This window comes from Cyprinodon tularosa, unplaced genomic scaffold, assembly GCF_016077235.1.
Source record: "Cyprinodon tularosa strain WSP-4 unplaced genomic scaffold, ASM1607723v1 ctg152, whole genome shotgun sequence".
Taxonomy (NCBI): domain Eukaryota; kingdom Metazoa; phylum Chordata; class Actinopteri; order Cyprinodontiformes; family Cyprinodontidae; genus Cyprinodon; species Cyprinodon tularosa.
The window spans coordinates 535041-555272 of NW_024038354.1; the positions used below are offsets into that span (position 1 = coordinate 535041).

The 20232-nt window shown below is 47.7% G+C and overlaps 1 protein-coding gene across 2 annotated transcripts in view; it reads right to left on the reverse strand.

Moving 5' to 3' along the window:
• Positions 1-4234: 4234 nt before the first annotated feature.
• Positions 4235-20232, reverse strand: part of ip6k1 (inositol hexakisphosphate kinase 1) — a 36809-nt gene continuing 20811 nt past the window's right edge. For both annotated transcript variants that reach the window (XM_038279693.1, XM_038279694.1), the window contains 5 exons: positions 11754-11991; positions 11256-11437; positions 9028-9203; positions 7442-7675; positions 4235-5942 (listed from right to left, as the gene is read on the reverse strand). In XM_038279693.1, the coding sequence (XP_038135621.1) occupies positions 5514-5942; positions 7442-7675; positions 9028-9203; positions 11256-11437; positions 11754-11991 (1259 nt within the window). In that variant the 3' untranslated portion in view covers positions 4235-5513. The remainder of the gene's footprint in view (positions 5943-7441; positions 7676-9027; positions 9204-11255; positions 11438-11753; positions 11992-20232) is intronic.

The window sequence follows — 20232 nt, forward strand, 5'->3', positions numbered from 1 at the left end:
CTCATTTCGAGCCTGAATCCAGATTGTTAAAGTCGAAGGGAAATAATATTTAAACGTCAAATCATTCTGGCTTAAACATGTATATAAATGTTCTCTTCATCAGACCATATTGTGCCAGAATTGAGAAAATTTCTGTTTTAAAATCTGTGGGGTTTTTTTCCCGTTTTCCTGAACACCTAAATTCAACCAATCATATATCAACCGTCATCTGTCAATCAAATCCAATAATGACCTGATTACCACACAGGTTAGTTCCTTCCATCCTTCTGATTAGTTTGGTAGAATTAGATGCAGTGTGGATTCAGATAATGGATAAAAACAAACCTAACATATTTCATAAAGTGAGGTTAATCTATGCAGCATTTTAACAACAGTGACATAGTTAGTTACTATAGTCAACTGCAAAAAATAAATCCTTAACGAAACGCTGACGAGGAATTTATTTATCAAGATTCGAAATGGAGAGAAAAACATGTTTTTCTCATCAAATACCAATTTCTGTTCTAATTTAACTTTTAAAAATGTTTTGAACCCATCCAGGGTTCTTTTCTGATTCTTGTTTATCAAATTAGATCAATTAAATATTCAGGCTGATAATAAAAATGTTATTTTATCAGCCGGAATTTTTTCTGTTTGCATCTGAAATAGATTTTGTTTAGTTTACAGTAACTAAGAGCTTTATTTGCAGTTTCTTTATATTTGCTTGTAGTGTTTATAGTTATTAGATATTATACTGTGATTGTGGCTAATAAATGTAGCATTGAATTTCTTCCTTTACTTTTATGCAAACAGATGGAAATAAAAGCAGAGCTGAGCTCACTGCTATTAAATCTACAAAAGTCAAATATAATGTAGAAATTAAATGTGTAGTTTTTTCTGCTGTTCAGCTATCATATATAAATTCAAATTTATATTATAAAATGTAAACCGTTATAATTTGAGTTGTGATTCTCCAGATCTGTGAAATAATTAACTGAATTAATTGGTTATTAATAAATAAATCAATAATAAATATAAAATAAACTAGAATTAAAGTAACATGCCCCAATTTATTTTTGTTGTCTTGTATAGAAATTAAGTAAAACGTACGACGGAGTATTAGGGCCACACATGAGGAGAAAAAACATTTTTGTCATGACGACATTAAACTCGACATGTCAACTTTAAAGTCGACATGTCGACTTTAAACTCGCCATTTCGAGAATAAAGTTGAAATGTCTTGTTGAGTTTAATCTCGACGTGTCGACAATAAAGTAGAAATTGGTTCAAGAGAGCCAACCGCTGCACAGGTTACATGCACAGATTCCAGAATCAGACGTGCCTTGTGTAGATGATTTGGTCAAATTGTACTTTCTGTGATGATTATACAGTTATACAGTTGCAGCACGTCAAAGACTACCTTCACTCTTAAAACGCAGACTGCAGCTGTGGAGCGCGGTTGCTCTTTTCTCCAAACTTTGGAATGTCGAGATTAAAGTCGCCACGATATATCAACTTTATTCTCGAAATGGCGAGTTTAAAGTCGACACGTCGAGATTAAACTCAACAAGACATTTCAACTTTATTCTCGAAATGGCGAGTTTAAAGTCGACACGTCGAGATTAAACTCAACAAGACATTTCAACTTTATTCTCGAAATGGCGAGTTTAAAGTCGACACGTCGAGATTAAACTCAACAAGACATTTCAACTTTATTCTCGAAATGGCGAGTTTAAAGTCGACACGTCGAGATTAAACTCAACAAGACATTTCAACTTTATTCTCGAAATGGCGAGTTTAAAGTCGACACGTCGAGATTAAACTCAACAAGACATTTCAACTTTATTCTCGAAATGGCGAGTTTAAAGTCGACACGTCGAGATTAAACTCAACAAGACATTTCAACTTTATTCTCGAAATGACGAGTTTAAAGTCGACACGTCGAGATTAAACTCAACAAGACATTTCAACTTTATTCTCGAAATGGCGAGTTTAAAGTCGACACGTCGAGATTAAACTCAACAAGACATTTCAACTTTAAACTTCAAGTTTAATCTCGTCATGACAAAAATGTTTTTTCTCCTCATGTGTGGCCCTAATACTCCGTCGTAAAAACGTTTTTAAAATGGGGGGAAAACATTAAAAAAAATAAATCCAAATAAGGTCAAATTAAAGATATAGCAGCGATTCATAGAAATCAGCTGAAAGTAAAAGAACGAATATGACAAATTTAGGACGTTATAATGCAGATAGAAATACTTAGAAATTACTGGGCTGTAAATCACATATGAGGCCAAAGGATGGAAGAAAAAATATCTTTATAAAATTAAAGTCATTTAAATGACATTAATAACACAGTAGTTGGACTAGACAGTCGCAGCACATCGCTGCCCCCTGCTGGTCCTCCTGCAAATGATGCAGTCAGCTTGGAGCTGAAGGCCTCCTCATCACCTGCAGTGAAAGGAGCTGAGATGAACCCTCCCTTCTCAAACATGACGGGGGGGGGGTCAGATCCCTGACCTGTAGCTGGCAGAAAGCTTTCAGGATGAGTTGGAGCAGAAATCGAGAGCCGGACCTTCTCATCCATCATCAGTGTGTGACCTCTCAGATGAAGAAGGGTCACAGAGGATCATAAAGGCTCCTGGAGATCATGGATGGCTTCCCACACCTGGTGTGTGAATCTGGGTAATTTTGACTAACTTGTAACTCTTCCTTCTCACTAGTAAACAACTCTCAATGAAAAGTACTTTCATTTTGGGATAAGTCACCAATTTAGTGCTACTTGGTCCCAATGTAATTTCCCATTGGGAACCTACTAGCACTAAGTTGCTAACTGGTTAGCAAGATGCTTCCCACAAACTGGCTACAACCAAACATGGTTGCGAACCTTCCGCTACAGCATTCACTATATTCACTCGTGTAAAGTCGGGCACCACCACGGCCATAACATTATTCTACAGTGATTTACTCATTACTTTAATTTCAACTTAACCTCGCCTAATGATAGGTAATATGTTTGGAGCACAGAAAGTCCAATCTTGGTTTAATATTGGAGAGCACTAATAAGAGATCATCTTCCACATTCAATCGCGATCTGCGATTATTTTTAAGGTACATCAGTGCAGAGAAAGTCTTTTCATACAAGTAGGTAGTGCCAAACGACAGCAGCACATCAAAAGCCGCTTTTTCTCATAGTAGCTTCATCTGGTCTGTTCCTGTTTGGCTGTGACTCCATCCTGGAGAGAAATAGCAGCTGTGCTGCTGCCATCAACACCTTTGTTTCTAGATGTTGGAGCTTGGCCTGTTTTCCAGTGTAGTCCTGTTTCTCTGACTGTGACTAACTGGATGTGCTCTCTTCATCCTCTGACATGGGAGCTGGCTCGGAGCTCGTCTGCCTGGCTGTGTGTTTCCTGGACGGGGCCGCCTGTGGAGCTGGTTGACAGTTGCCTTTTGTATCTATGCTTCTTTTTCTATGTCTGCTTCTGTCTCCTTGAACCCCAGTGGGCCTCAGCAGATGGCCGCTCACACTGAGCCTGGTTCTGCTGGAGGTTTCTTCCTGTTCAAAGGGAGTTTTTCCTCTCCACTGTCGCTACAAGCATGCTTAGTGTGAGGGATTGCTGAAGAGTCAATGAGTCGATGCAATCAGCTGGTTTTCCTTAGATAGAAAACTTTGAATCAATCTGACTGGATGATCTGGTGAGCCGGAAAGTGACCTGAGATGACATGATGGGAATTGGAGCTATAGAAATAATGATCTGGTGAACTGGAAAGTAGAAATAAACTGAATAGAATTGAACAACGGATCAAACAGCTCAAACCATGGTGCTGAAAACGGCGCCGTTCCTGCTGCTGGAAACAGAAAAACTGAAAAAACATCAGGTCCACTCAGGAATCACAACACGAGGCAGAAGCTTCTGGAAAGATTTAATCTCACAAACTTTCACTGTTTCTAACAAACAGGATGTCAGATGGAAACAAAAAGAAAAATGCGTCCCGTCAGTCTCTGAAGCCGTGAGGACAGTAACGGTCTGATGAGCATGCAGGGTTCTCCGTCGAGGTCCGAGGTCGCACACAGACATGATGAACAGTTTCCCCAGAAGAACCGGAGCTCCAAAGCAGGCAGGAGGGCACCGTGCGGCGAGCCGACTGAGGCAGCAGGAAGCCCAGACCTGAGTAGCTCCACTAACACTGCTTCTAATCCTGCTCCTAATAACAGCTTTACTTTTATTCTTTAAACACTTTTATGGGGGGGGGCTTTTAAAGATAAAACATTTACCCGTATCTGTGGGAAAGGGTTGCAATAAAAAAATAAATTATTACCTTAATAAACCAAAAAATAAAATATAACTTCTGCTCTATTCAATTCCTGCTCCTGGGGCTGAGTTCCTGTTGCTGTCCAGCAGGGGGCGGTGTCGCCCTGCGGCCAGCCTCAGCCTCAGTCAGAGGAAGCTTTGCTGAACTAATCTGATTGGCCAACGGTGTGAAATCCAGCTCCAGGGTTGGGTTAGGACTCTGACATAGATTTCTATAGAAATATAAACTTTTTTCTATATTTTCAGGCAGGACTGCCTCAGAAATTAACACCAGAAAACCTTTTAAAAGGAATCTTATTATCTTTTTGGTCTCATTTTCTATTATTGTGATTTCTATCACGTTTTTTTTAAATATCTATCAAAAAATATTACTCTGACTCTTCATCGGTCCAATTAACAAATCCCATGAAAAGCGGCTCTGATCCGTCCTCTGAAACTTGAGCCGAACTCTTTCCATGAGATCCGCTAACAGCAGCTAAGCTAACACCTGGACACATCTTTAAAGTGACGTTTACGCCTCTAACGTTACGAACCACGGACATTCTCAGAGTACAAGGCGAGCCGACGACAGTCCGTTCATCCGCTTCGGTTTCTGAGGGAGCGAGGAGAGTGAGGAGGAGGTGACGGCTGGCGGTCCGGCTGCTGGGTGGGGTCAGCGGGGGGGACCGGGCCCGCAGGAAGTGAGGTTCTGTGGCGTCGCTGTGCAGAGGAGGACAGATGTTTGATCCTCAGAAGCTGAAAACGTTTCTGTGGTTAAAGAGAAGCTTTAATATGGAGAATGACTCCCCCTAGTGGACGGACACCAGGTTCCCTTCATCGGCGCTCTGAGCAGCCGTCCTGTTAGGATGCCACAGAGCGTGGGCGCTCACTGGTCCAGTGGGCGGGGCCTGTAGGGAATGTTAGAAGCACAGAGGTCCTCATAAGAGCAGAAATCCACCATGAGGTGTTTTTCCACTGGCCCCCCTTCCTCTGTCCTACTGATGTCCAGAAAAACCCGTTTCCACGGCTACAGAGGAAGGGTCTGGAGAACATGGCCGCTGCAGCAGGGCCTGAACAGATCACAGTATCAGGTGTGTGTGTGTGTGTGTGTGTGTGTGTGTGTGTGTGTGTGTGTGTGTGTGGAGACCGGGCGGTTGAACAGAACCATGCCAGTTTGGTCCCACAGACCCTCCCAGAACCCGGCCGGGGGCCCGGATGTGCGCGCTCTCTGAGGGTCCGGCGCTACAGCAGGTTTTCGTCTCGAAGGCTCTCCAGAATCTGGATCAGACTCTCCAGTCCGAACACGTAGCCCCGGTCTGGCCCGTCGTGCACGGCCGTGTCGCCGCGGAAACCCTTGAAAGTGGAGTGGGCAAAGTCGATCATTCGGACGTCCACCAGGGGGGACCGCTGTGGAGCCGAGGAGGGACAATCCGGGGGGGCGAAGGGGCAGCGGTCGGACTTGGTGGGCAGAGCTTGTGTAGGAGGGTGAGAAGAGGGGGGGTCTGAGGCCGCATGTCCAGGTCCCTCAGAGGACAGAGACCCCAGGACCGGGTTCTGGACCGGGTCCGCTCCACCGGAGGCGTTGGTGGGGACACCAGAAGGATCTGCGGGGGTCTTCTGCTGCCGGGCTGCGTTCTGGCCCGGTCCGGGTCCCGGGGGGCCTTCAGGTTCCTGCACAGTCAACAATGAAGCGTCCAATCAGTACGGTCACAAAGCAGGAACTAAAACTAGGATCAGAGGTCCAGTTGGACCCGCCGGGCCAAACATGGAGACGCTTTCTCAGATAGGAAGTCAGAATTCTGCCCAAAGACCTACAGTCCATCGGGTACCTGGTCTGGTACCAGGATGGACGGTACCGGTACCATCGGCTCAAGTGCATCCTGGTCCTCTTTGTTTAGGCTTCACGAAAAAGACCAAAATCCTATTTATAACTAAACCAGAATGTGTAAAAGGTGAAAAAATATTTTACTGTCTGAGATAGGGCTGGGTATTGTTCAAAAATTTTCTTGCGTTTTATTTTAAGCTCTGATTTTTCCATTTACATTTTTCCTCTTACATAAAAAAATAAATAATTCAGTGTCTAATATTCACTGTTACATTGTGAGGACCTTTTTACTTAGCAGTTTTCCTTTAGAAAAATGACCATGTCTGACAAACAAGCCCGTTGAATGGGATCCTACTGACAGCGCACCGCTGGGATGTGGGGGTCTGAGCGGCTCCCACAGAAATATTGGAAGGCAGGATGAACTGACTGCACTGATTAAGTTTTCAGGTGGATTTTCCCACTTAAAAACATAATAAAACTACTTTATTCCCACTGATCACAGCAAATATAGCTGCAAGGCAAAGAAAGGATAGAGTAGCTCCGCCCAACGCGCGTCAGAAGCTGGAACAAGCAGCAAAAAGGAAGCAGCAGATGTGATTTTGCTGCTCCTGCTGCGTCCAGTTCGAAAGCAGCATGATTCACTCCGCTCTGGCTTTGCTCCGCCCACTGCCTGCAGAGAGGAGGATGGTCGCGCCGGCTGCGGTCCGCTCTTCTTGCAGTCAAACACCGAGCAACTTTCTGCTCTTAAATTGTTTCCGTGCACGATGTATTGCATTGCGCACTATTGGCATCAGTCTTAATAAAGTGAAGCCACACTTTTGACCTGGGGGGCATTTTAAAGGGGTTCCACGACGCTGCAACCAGTTCACAACAGATACACATGAACCCTGGCTGTAGGCGTGACCACCTGTGTATTTTTCCTGGATGACGCAATCACGTTAAGTGTTACAGCCAATCACCAAAACTTGGTACCGAAAGACGAGGCATGTTTCGATTCTCTGTAGAACCGAAGCATTTCGGTCGGTACCATAAAAGAACCGAAGTTTGGTACCCAGCCCTAGTCTGAGATAATCAATGTGTTTAAGGCCTTTCTGGCCAATCTCTGCCTGATCTGCCCTGGAAATGGGATCCTCTTCTACTTCTGGCAGCTCATTTTTTTCAGCGTTGCACGCAGCTACAGCTCACACTGTGCGACCCGACACTCTGATGCAATCTACCTGCTCACACTGTACGTCTAATCAATTAAAAATCCAAAGAATAAAAACCGTTTCAAACCAAGCAGCGGTCTAATCTGCCCTCGAATAGGAACGTCTGCAGATGCGTTATTTCAGAAGGCCGGCCTCACCTTCCCCTCGTAGATGATGAGCAAAGAGGACGAGTAGAAGCGGTACGACGGCTGTCTCTCCAGAACCACCTTCAGGCTGCGAAGCTTATTTAGGATGGGCTCAAAGAGGTCCCGCCTCAGGCCCCGCCCATTGTGCAGGTACTGGTAGAGGGCCTGGCGGAAGCCTTCGCTGGACAGGCCGCGTCCGTAGTACTTGTTCCTGCAGAGGTAGTGGCCTGTGTTCAGCTGGTAGACCTGCACAGACGGGGAGGGAAAAAGATGACACAAACATCTGAAGGTGTTTGGAGATGAAGCTTGTTGGTCTGCGTAGTTTTAAACATCGGAGTAACAGAACCTTCACCGACTGAGTTACAGGAAATTAACTCTCCAGAACAAATTTCCTCAAATTTAAGGAGTGTGTGAGGAAGAATTTAGCTCCTGCTATCTGTAGCTACGTTTAAAGGAAAAGTCCGGTCAGATTCAGAATTCAAACTTCGGTATGACGGCATAAAGTCTTAAAATTACGAGAACAGGGTTTATAAAGGAATGAATGACTCTAATTTAATGCTCTTAGAAATGACTTATTTATATATATATATATATATATATATATATATATATATATAAAACAATATATATATATATATAAAACACGGCAAAAATCCTCAGTCATCATTTGCGTCGACAGGCTGCAGCCATGAACAGAATTCCTCGTTTTCCAGCCACTTTTGTTGAAATTTGCATTTTCCCATTCTCTAGCTTTTTCCTCAACTTTGGGCTTCTTTACCGGACACACGGCTTTACGATCAACCAGAAGCAGTTAAAATATATCACGATCTATATAGCATGAATCAAGATGCTATGACCAAAAATATGTGATTGACAGATGACTGTTGATATATGATTGGATGAATTTAGGTGTTCAGGCTGACGTAGAACTAACTGGCCTGCAGAAGATAATGAAAAAACACAGATTTTAGGAAGGGATTTTTTATTTATTTAAATTTTCTAAATGTTGGGACAATATCGTCTGATAGGGGGAACATTTATATACATGTTTAAGGCAGAATGATTGACATTTAAATACGATTTCCCTACAACTTCACAAAAAGCACTTTTAATGCCACGATAATCATATTTAATGCATTTTTAATGGCAATTAATTCAAAAAATAATATTTTAATGACTTTTAATGATTTTTAATGACCAGCGGAAACCCTGGATTATGTGGATTAGGTTTGCAGACATAAGTTATGATGTATAAACCATGAAGATTTTGAAAACAAAGGTTCAGCTGCACATCTGCATATGTATTTGTGTCTGTTGAATGAAAACAGCATAATAAGTCATGGTTTAATAATCAGACTTAAAAAAAAATAGGAAACAAATTTTGCTTCAACAGTTTACCAGCATGTGTAATTGTTTTTGTATAACATTTAGCTTTACGATAATGCAATATATGAATCCTACAACCATGATACTGAATAGTTTTATCTGTTCCTTATTTTCCAGCTCATTCAAAGAGAAATCTGCTGATTTTAAGACTTATTTTCAGGTCAGTTTTGGTGCTGATGTGTTCAGGTGCATCGCGGAGCCCAGCCCTCTACCTGCATGCCACACACTCTGACTCCCAGGGTGGCCGACGTGCTCTGCTCGCACTTCTTCATCTGCCTGGCCGCCTTCTCCTCGGAGGCGTCGTCGCCGTGCTGCCGGGTGCCCATCTTCAGGTCCAGGATGCAGGGGTAGGAGAAGTGGTGCACCACGTTCTCCAGCAGCAGGAACTCTGGTTGGGGGGCAGCAGTTAGGGAATGAACCGCTTTGAGCGCACAGGAAACAGGAAACATGCCTTTCAAAGTAAAAGCCCTGCTGTAATGAGCAGAGATTTCAATGATCTAGAAACCACTGGAACTTCTGCTGTTTTGGTTCATTAGCCTCCGGCTGCAGCAGGTCTGCCGGTTCTCCAGAACCTGTGGTCCCTCAGAGGGCATCACGATAATCCCACGCTGATTCCACCCTTACAAAGAAGCACTACATGCATGTATACAGATTTTAAAACTTCAAATGAGCGACTTTACTGGATTGAGGACAATCAGCCTGCTGGTGGGATTTCTATAAAGAATAACATCAAACTTATCAGAAATATAACCAACTTTACAAAGTTCAACGATGCAAATATACTAGAAGTTACCTGCATTTAGCTTAATGAAAGACAAGTCAGCAGAACTGAAGTCCAATCAGAGCCTCTGTGATTTTAAAAGTGCATTTTGTTAAATTTTTACTATATTTCAAATGCAAATAATAATAATAATAATAATAATAGGAACTAAGAACTTTACTGATTGGAGAAATTCACTCCCTGCATTTAACCGCCTCCACTTGCGGAGCAGTGGGCTGCCATTGTGCAGCGCCCAGAGAGCAATCAGGGGTTAAGGGTCTTGCTCAGGGACGCAGAGTAGAGGCTGTGGGAGTTGAACTCAGAACCTCCAGGACCCAAGCATAATGCTCTAACCAGTAGGCTGCCACTCCACAAAATGAACCAAAACTTCAGTATCTGGAAGAGGCGAAGACTTCCTTGTGATCTCATTGGCTGATTGCTGCAGTGGGTGTGGCCTTACGCCACTGGTGTCTTGTAACAAATAATGGCCCCCTCCTGCCCCCGAGAACTGCCAGAGAACGCTGGGACCCTTTTTCCACCTGCATCTCCGCTCTTTTTGGCCCTCATGTCCCTCCGTTGTTGCACAAACTTGCCCCCACTTCCTCACCGCCTCGGCCGTATCTAGACCCACAGCTAGTTCCTGATTGGCCCTCTGGCGTTGTGGCGTGGAATAACATAGCGCAGACCACGCTTCAATATTGGGCATAAATCAAAAATATCTGCGACAAGCTCACTGCGACACTCTGCTGCTACGAGGCCGACACCATCGGCTTCACAGCGGATTTATTGAACGTTTTAATCTGTGTGCGGGGAGACGCTGACATGCAGAGTTTACAACATTCTTCATTTTGCAGCAGATGACTTTTTAGGTAGAGGAATAAATTTGTACTGCTACCGTTTGCAGCAACGGTTTTCGCGGCACATCTTACAAATTAGCGCCTTTTTCTCGATGTCCTCGGCATGAAATCCAAATCGCTGCCATACATCGCGCATTTGGAACACCTGCTGTCGCCATATTTCGTTTGCCGCTGTAGCTACCAGATCTGCTCTAGTCTTGCTAAATGCCAGTGACGTTACTCTAAATGATTGGCTGAACGTTGCTGCATGATGTAAAACATTGTGGTTGCCGGGACAACGATAACATCACGCAGCGCCCGTGTGCCGAGTCGGGAGCATCTGTAGCATTAGCATGTCTAATGACCGATAAAAGTTTTACCTGATCGATAAAAAACTGGAAAAAAAAAAATGTGCTTCTGGTCGACAAAATAACTGTGAGACCATGATATAAAGGAGGAGAGCTCGGTAGCGCTGTGGCTAGCTGTAGCTAACAGGTTAGCCTCTTTTAGCTCGGTCAGTTAGCCATAATAAGCTACACTACTTTTAACTTTGTGTCAACAACAACCGTTCGATTTCTCTAAGTTGTCTAAAATCTCTATGAAAGTCCTGTTTTAAGATGTTCCATTTGTCCTCCTCTAGCCTCAGATCTTAATAAAAAGAATAAAATAAGCGGAGACTTTTTTGGCACCGGCTTAATGTCATCATGCTAATATGTACTCACTGGTTGAGATAAGAGTGACTTTAACTATTGTGCGTAGAGAAACGCATTTATTCGATATGTTGCCCAGCTTTAGTCGAAACGCGGAGATCCGTCCGGTTCTGCCGGACGCAGAGGAAGGATACTGAAGAGTTTGCGGTCCTTGGATTCGGACCTCATGCGGCTGAGCTGCTGCTTGTGGCACACCAGGCTCCAGGGGTTGTAGCTGATCTTCTCCGAGGCCAGACCGCTGTTCCAGTCCAGCATCTGGAACGGAACGTCTGAGTGAACCTTTGGGTCCAGTCTGGGGCTCTTCAGGTCCGACACGCTGCAGGAGAGCAGAGAGTTCCTGTTAGAGGCCATCAACTCAGATTTCTACTCCTCCATGCTGCCACTGTCTGCCTCCAGGCATATATATATATTTCTGGAATTTTTGGCTTTTCAAATTTCCATTTAAAAATTGTGTTCTGTGTTTGCAACAATAATGGAACAAAGTTCACTCCGTACCTAAAGGTTGACCTTGACAATAATCTGTTAACATTTCAATGCCTCAGTTCATCAAACGAAGGCAGGAGATTCTTCAGAAATGTTTGGTAACCTACTGCAGGACAGCAGCTCTACGGCCCCATCCTCCCGGTTCTTACGTGTCAGAGGAGTCGGCGTCGTGCGCCTCCCTCCTGTCGGCCCGCTCCTCCTTGTGCTCTGTGGAGGAGGAGGATCGATGCAGGCTGCGCCGCGAGTGCTTCCGCCTGGGCTGCTCCCTCTCCTGGGGGTCCCGCTCCTCGTGCTCCCCCGTCATCCCCTCCATGTTGTCCACGTGGGGGTACGCCACCAGGTTGATGTAGCCGTCAGAGTCGCCTTCGAAGCAGACCAGGACCACACCTGAAGGACAGAATCAGACCGAGTTTCTGAATCTGCTTCTTCATCAGCAGCAGTGCATAGACCATGAAAAACAGCAACAGTCACTGGATGTCTGCATTCAGTAAATAAATAGATTTCACAAAAATAATCTATCAAGAAATGAATAAAACAACTTGTCACACTTGCCTCCAGTCGTTTGCATCGTTATTTTTGGGAACCCCTGATCTAAGCCTCCATCTTTAACCAGCAGAGGAGAACATATTGATTCCCAGTAATCAGAGCACCGCCTGTGTTATACGTTCAGCATTTCTTTAAACGCTCTGCTTTCAGTTGTAACTTTATGGAGGATAAAAAGTGCCACAATTAAATAAATAAATACAGCGATAAACAATTAATTAAATGTGTAATTCATTAAATAAATAAGGAATTAAATATATAAATGTGTCATTAATTTAATAAAATACGTCTTCATTTTATTAAAAAATATATATAATTATTTCAGTGTGCATTTAATTATTTCATGGTCCTGTGTCGCAGTGCATCGAAACCATTAAAAGAATCTGTCAAACTCACCCATCAAAGTTAGGGGGCGGGGTTAACGCGAATCGAGTCTCTGTAATCGATTTGCTTCGCCTTAATGTGCAGGGTGACCAATCAGGTGTTAGATAACCGCCCCCTAACTTTGATGGGTGAGTTTGACAGATTCTTTTAATGGTTTCGATGATGAAGACGTATTTTATTAAATTAATGACACATTTATATATTTAATTCCTTATTTATTTAATGAATTACACATTTAATTAATTGTTTATCGCTGTATTTATTTATTTAATTGTGGCACTTTATATTAGTGACGTGGTTTTAATTAATGAATGACACATTTATTTATTTAATTCCACATTTAATTAATTATTGACACATTTAATTATTTATTTAATGCTGTATTTATTTATTTAATTTTGGCATATTTTATCCTCCATATAACTAAATTAACCCCGCTAATTATAAATAGTTACACATTCCAGACTCCTTTTGTTTCATTAAATCAAATATTCACATGTTTTTAAGATATAGGGAAGAACCTCTGAATGACAAACTAAGATGTCATGTCTGGTTGGATCCTAAATAAACAATATTGTTAGAAAAATATAAATTTCATCATTTTATTTGTATTAACTTGCAGGCATTTGGCCTGCTAGGAACGTGTTTTTTTTAACTTCAAAGGAGAACAATTGGTTCTCCCAGGGTCTGGTCTAAAGCTACGTTCACACCTAAAGCAGCAGAGGCAGCAGGAGCAGCTGGTTTACATGTAAAGTCAATGGTTGATGTGAATCTTGGTGCATCTAAAGGTCCTGCAGCGCGTTGTGAGCTTCTGAGCATTTGACACGCGTGAGGCGCTTCATCATCAGCAGCTGCTGGAGTTGGAAACATTTAACTTTAGCTGCTGGACGCGCCACATCAACCAATGAGAGAAGCTGATCTGGGAGCTGGCAGGGAGTCAGACACAGCACTGCTGATGCAGAGCGCTATGATCACTCCTCTGAAACAGTTTATTAACGGCTAAATTAACTTCAAATGTAGAAACCTGCCGGCAGAATATGTTCGATTTTATTATCCTGGTGCCTGCCGTTTGCACTAGCTGAAAACAACAATGAGGCGACCGGAACAGAGGCTCCTATTGGATGGAATTCATAGTGACAGCGCAAACTACTTTTTACCCACTGATCACAGCAGATATAGCTGCCATTGTTCCAGGCTAAGAATGGATAGAGTAGCTCCGCCCAAAGTCCATCAGACCCACTTTCGACCGCGCAGCTGGAGCTTCAGCCGCGCGTCAGAACTAAACTGGTGCGAGCAGCAAAAATGAAGCAGCACTCGTGTTTTTGCTGCTTCTGCTGCATTCGGTCTGAACGTAGCATTATACAGCCATGCTGCTACATGTGACTGACCATCACCTGATATAAAATCGCACAAGGAAGTGTCATGCTTTATCACATGTAAACTTCTGACCCCTCCTGTTACTCCTTTCAGGGAGTGAAGATTCTCCCTTTGTGTCTTCTCTGCTCTTCTGCAGAGAACTAACTTGTGTGTTTGTTATTTTTAGGACAATAAGGGGTTATTATCATTTAATCCTAACAATCATTACAGTCACGATAAAGTCAGTTTTTCTCTATGAGACTTTCCATCCGTTTGCACCATCTGGAGAAAGAGCTCCATCTTTAAAACCCCTAAACAAGGACAGATTTGATCAAAGTGTCAGAAAATCTTTGGGCAAAACAACCTTGAAGGCTTGAAAAGCTCCTCCTGGGCAGCTGGCTGACTGCTGTTATTCCATCAGCAGGACAATGGCAGCAGGCAGAGATCCAGGGCTAAATATAGAGCCGCTGGGCTGCTGGCAACAGCAGGGTGGACTGAGGGGAATGCAGACCCACCAGGGAAAGGACAACAAATACTCAGACCCCCTAATGCAGTCAGCTGAAGGCAAACATGCAGGGAGAACTTTCTACGTTTTAGTGTTCATCTGCAGAACCTGTTCTCCAGGTCATAGTCTGACTCGTTAGCCAAAGAACCGAGACCCAGATCAACACACGGATGCATGTACAGAAGCAGCCATTTAAAATGGCTCATCCCAGTCAAACGCCAGCCGAATGGCAGCAAAATCCCCTCCAACTTCCAGCCACTGGAGTGAACCCCCTCTTACTTTACTCCAAACTCCACCTTTCCACTGAATTACATTTCATGCCAGTAATAATATTTTAGTACAAAGATTGATGTTTAACAAAAAGAACTATAGGGGACCAGCCAAGGACCAGCCAAGGACCAACCGAGGACCAGCCAAGGACCAACCGAGGACCAGCCAAGGACCAACCGAGGACCAGCCAAGCACCAACCGAGGACCAGCCGAGGACCAACCAAGGACCAGCCGAGGACCAACCAAGCACCAACCAAGGACCAGACAAGGACCAGACAAGGGACAGCCAAGGACCAACCAAGGACCAGACAAGGACCAGCCAAGGACCAACCAAGGACCAGCCAAGGACCAACCAAGGACCAGCCAAGGACCAACCGAGGACCAACCAAGGACCAGCCAAGGACCAGCCAAGGACCAACCGAGGACCAGCCAAGGACCAACCAAGGCCCAGCCAAGGACCAGCCAAGGACCAGCCAAGGACCAACCAAGGCCCAGCCAAGGACCAGCCAAGGACCAGCCAAGGACCAACCAAGGACCAGACAAGGGACAGCCAAGGACTAACCAAGGACCAGACAAGGGACAGCCGAGGACCAACCAAGGACCAACCAAGGACCAGACAAGGACCAGACAAGGACCAACCAAGGACCAGCCAAGGACCAGCCAAGGACCAACCAAGGACCAACCAAGGACCAGACAAGGGACAGCCGAGGACCAACCAAGGACCAGACAAGGGACAGCCGAGGACCAACCGAGGACCAACCGAGGACCAACCAAGGACCAGACAAGGGACAGCCGAGGACCAACCAAGGACCAGACAAGGGACAGCCGAGGACCAACCAAGGACCAGACAAGGGACAGCCGAGGACCAACCAAGGACCAACCAAGCACCAGCCGAGGACCAACCAAGGTCCAACCAAGGACCAGACAAGGGACAGCCGAGGACCAACCAAGGACCAGACAAGGGACAGCCGAGGACCAACCGAGGACCAATCAAAGACCAACCGAGGACCAACCAAGGACCAGACAAGGGACAGCCGAGGACCAACCAAGGACCAGACAAGGGACAGCCGAGGACCAACCAAGAACCAGACAAGGGACAGCCAAGGACCAACCAAGAACCAGACAAGGGACAGCCAAGGACCAACCAAGGACCAGACAAGGACCAGACAAGGGACAGCCAACGACCAACCAAGGACCAACCAAGGACCAGACAAGGGACAGCCAAGGACCAACCAAGGACCAGACAAGGGACAGCCGAGGACCAACCAAGAACCAACCAAGGACCAGACAAGGGACAGCCAAGGACCAACCAAGGACCAGACAAGGGACAGCCAAGGACCAACCAAGGACCAACCAAGGACCAGACAAGGACCAGACAAGGACCAACCAAGGACCAGCCAAGGACCAACCAAGGACCAACCAAGGACCAGACAAGGGACAGCCGAGGACCAACCAAGGACCAGACAAGGGACAGCCGAGGACCAACCAAGGACCAACCAAGGACCAACCGAGGACCAACCAAGGACCAGACAAGGACCAACCGAGGACCAACCAAGGACCAGACAAGGGACAGCCGAGGACCAACCAAGGACCAGACAAGGGACAGCCGAGGACCAACCAAGGACCAACCAAGGACCAGACAAGGGACAGCCGAGGACCAACCAAGGACCAGACAAGGGACAGCCGAGGACCAACCAAGGACCAACCAAGCACCAACCGAGGACCAGCCGAGGACCAACCAAGGTCCAACCAAGGACCAGACAAGGGACAGCCGAGGACCAACCAAGGACCAGACAAGGGACAGCCAAGGACCAACCAAGGACCAGACAAGGGACAGCCGAGGACCAACCGAGGACCAATCAAAGACCAACCGAGGACCAACCAAGGACCAGACAAGGGACAGCCGAGGACCAACCAAGGACCAGACAAGGGACAGCCGAGGACCAACCAAGAACCAGACAAGGGACAGCCAAGGACCAACCAAGGACCAGACAAGGGACAGCCGAGGACCAACCAAGGACCAACCAAGGGACAGCCGAGGACCAACCAAGGACCAACCAAGGACCAGACAAGGGACAGCCAAGGACCAACCAAGGACCAGACAAGGGACAGCCAAGGACCAACCAAGGACCAGACAAGGGACAGCCAAGGACCAACCAAGGACCAGACAAGGGACAGCCGAGGACCAACCAAGGACCAGACAAGGGACAGCCGAGGACCAACCAAGGACCAGCCGAGGACCAACCAAGGACCAGCCGAGGACCAACCAAGGACCAGCCGAGGACCAACCAAGGACCAGCCGGGGACCAACCAAGGACCAGCCGGGGACCAACCAAGGACCAGCCGGGGACCAACCAAGGACCAGCCGGGGACCAACCAAGGACCAGCCGAGGACCAAACAAGGACCAACCAAGGACCAGACAAGGGACAGCCAAGGACCAACCAAGGACCAGACAAGGGACAGCCAAGGACCAGACAAGGGACAGCAAAGGACCAACCAAGGACCAGACAAGGGACAGCCAAGGACCAACCAAGGACCAGACAAGGGACAGCCGAGGACCAACCAAGGACCAGCCGAGGACCAACCAAGGACCAGCCGGGGACCAACCAAGGACCAGCCGGGGACCAACCAAGGACCAGCAGGGGACCAACCAAGGACCAGCCGAGGACAAAACAAGGGCGAACCAAGGACCAGACAAGGACCAACCAAGGACCAGACAAGGGACAGCCAAGGACCAACCAAGGACCAGACAAGGGACAGCCGAGGACCAACCAAGGACCAACCAAGGACCAACCGAGGACCAACCAAGGACCAGACAAGGACCAACCAAGGACCAGACAAGGGACAGCCGAGGACCAACCAAGGACCAGACAAGGAACAGCCGAGGACCAACCAAGGACCAACCAAGGACCAGACAAGGGACAGCCGAGGACCAACCAAGGACCAGACAAGGGACAGCCGAGGACCAACCAAGGACCAACCAAGCACCAACCGAGGACCAGCCGAGGACCAACCAAGGTCCAACCGAGGACCAGACAAGGGACAGCCGAGGACCAACCAAGGACCAGACAAGGGACAGCCGAGGACCAACCAAGGACCAGACAAGGGACAGCCGAGGACCAACCAAGGACCAGACAAGGGACAGCCGAGGACCAACCAAGGACCAGACAAGGGACAGCCGAGGACCAACCGAGGACCAATCAAAGACCAACCGAGGACCAACCAAGGACCAGACAAGGGACAGCCAAGGACCAACCAAGGACCAGACAAGGACCAGACAAGGGACAGCCGAGGACCAACCAAGTACCAGACAAGGGACAGCCAAGGACCAACCAAGGACCAGACAAGGGACAGCCGAGGACCAACCAAGGACCAGACAAGGGACAGCCAAGGACCAACCAAGGACCAGACAAGGGACAGCCAAGGACCAACCAAGGACCAGACAAGGGACAGCCGAGGACCAACCAAGGACCAGCCGAGGACCAACCAAGGACCAGCCGGGGACCAACCAAGGACCAGCCGGGGACCAACCAAGGACCAGCCGGGGACCAACCAAGGACCAGCCGAGGACCAAACAAGGACCAACCAAGGACCAGACAAGGGACAGCCAAGGACCAACCAAGGACCAGACAAGGGACAGCCAAGGACCAGACAAGGGACAGCAAAGGACCAACCAAGGACCAGACAAGGGACAGCCAAGGACCAACCAAGGACCAGACAAGGGACAGCCGAGGACCAACCAAGGACCAGCCGAGGACCAACCAAGGACCAGCCGAGGACCAACCAAGGACCAGCCGAGGACCAACCAAGGACCAGCCGGGGACCAACCAAGGACCAGCCGGGGACCAACCAAGGACCAGCAGGGGACCAACCAAGGACCAGCCGAGGACCAAACAAGGACCAACCAAGGACCAGACAAGGACCAACCAAGGACCAGACAAGGGACAGCCAAGGACCAGCCAAGGACCAGCCGAGGACCAGCCAAGGGACAGCAAAGGACCAGCCAAGGACCAGCCAAGGGACAGCAAAGGACCAACCAAGGACCAGACAAGGGACAGCCAAGGACCAACCAAGGACCAGACAAGGGACAGCCAAGGACCAACCAAGGACCAGACAAGGGACAGCAAAGGGACAGCCAAGGACCAGCCAAGGGACAGCAAAGGACCAGCCAAGGACCAGCCGAGGACCAGCCAAGGATCAGACAAGGGACAGCCAAGGACCAACCAAGGACCAGACAAAGGACAGCCAAGGGACAACAAAGGACCAGCCGAGGACCAACCAAGGACCAGACAAGGGACAGCCAAGGGACAACAAAGGACCGGCCAAGGACCAACCAAGGACCAGACAAGGGACAGCCAAGGGACAATAAAGGACCAGCCAAGGACCAACCAAGGACTAGACAAGGGACAGCCAAGGACCAACCAAGGACCAGACAAGGGACAGCCAAGGGACAACAAAGGACCAGCCGAGGACCAACCAAGGACCAGACAAGGGACAGCCAATGGACAGCAAAGGACCAGCCGAGGACCAACCAAGGACCAACCAAGGACCAGACAAGGGACAGCAAAGGACCAGCCAAGGACCAGCCGAGGACCAACCAAGGACCAGACAAGGGACAGCAAAGGACCAGCCAAGGACCAGCCGAGGACCAACAAAGGACCAGACAAGGGACAGCCAAGGACCAGCCGAGGACCAACCAAGGACCAGACAAGGGACAGCCGAGGACCAACCAAGGACCAGACAAGGGACAGCCGAGGACCAACCAATGACCAGACAAGGACCAACCAAGGACCAGACAAGGGACAGCCGAGGACCAACCAAGGACCAGACAACGGGCAGCCAAGGACCAGAGAAGGGACAGCCAAGGACCGACCAAGGGACAGCCAAGGGACAGCAAAGGACCAGCCAAGGGACAGCAAAGGACCAGCCAAGGGACAGCAAAGCACCAGACAAGGGACAGCAAAGCACCAGACAAGGGACAGCAAAGCACCAGACAAGGGACAGCCGAGGACCAACCAAGGACCAGACAAGGGACAGCCGAGGACCAACCAAGGACCAGACAAAGGACAGCCGAGGACCAACCAAGGACCAGACAAGGACCAGACAAGGGACAGCCGAGGACCAACCAAGGACCAGACAAGGGACAGCCAAGGGACAGCAAAGGACCAGACAAGGGACAGCCGAGGACCAACCTAGGACCAGACAAGGGACAGCCAAGGGACAGCCAAGGACCAACCTAGGACCAGACAAGGGACAGCCAAGGGACAGCCAAGGGACAGCCAAGGACCAGCCAAGGGACAGCCAAGGGACAGCCAAGGGACAGCCAAGGGACAGCAAAGGACCAGACAAGGGACAGCCGAGGACCAACCTAGGACCAGACAAGGGACAGCCAAGGGACAGACAAGGGACAGCCAAGGACCAACCTAGGACCAGAGAAGGGACAGCCAAGGACCAACCTAGGACCAGACAAGGGACAGCCAAGGGACAGCCAAGGGACAGCAAAGGACCAGACAAGGGACAGCCGAGGACCAACCTAGGACCAGACAAGGGACAGCCAAGGGACAGACAA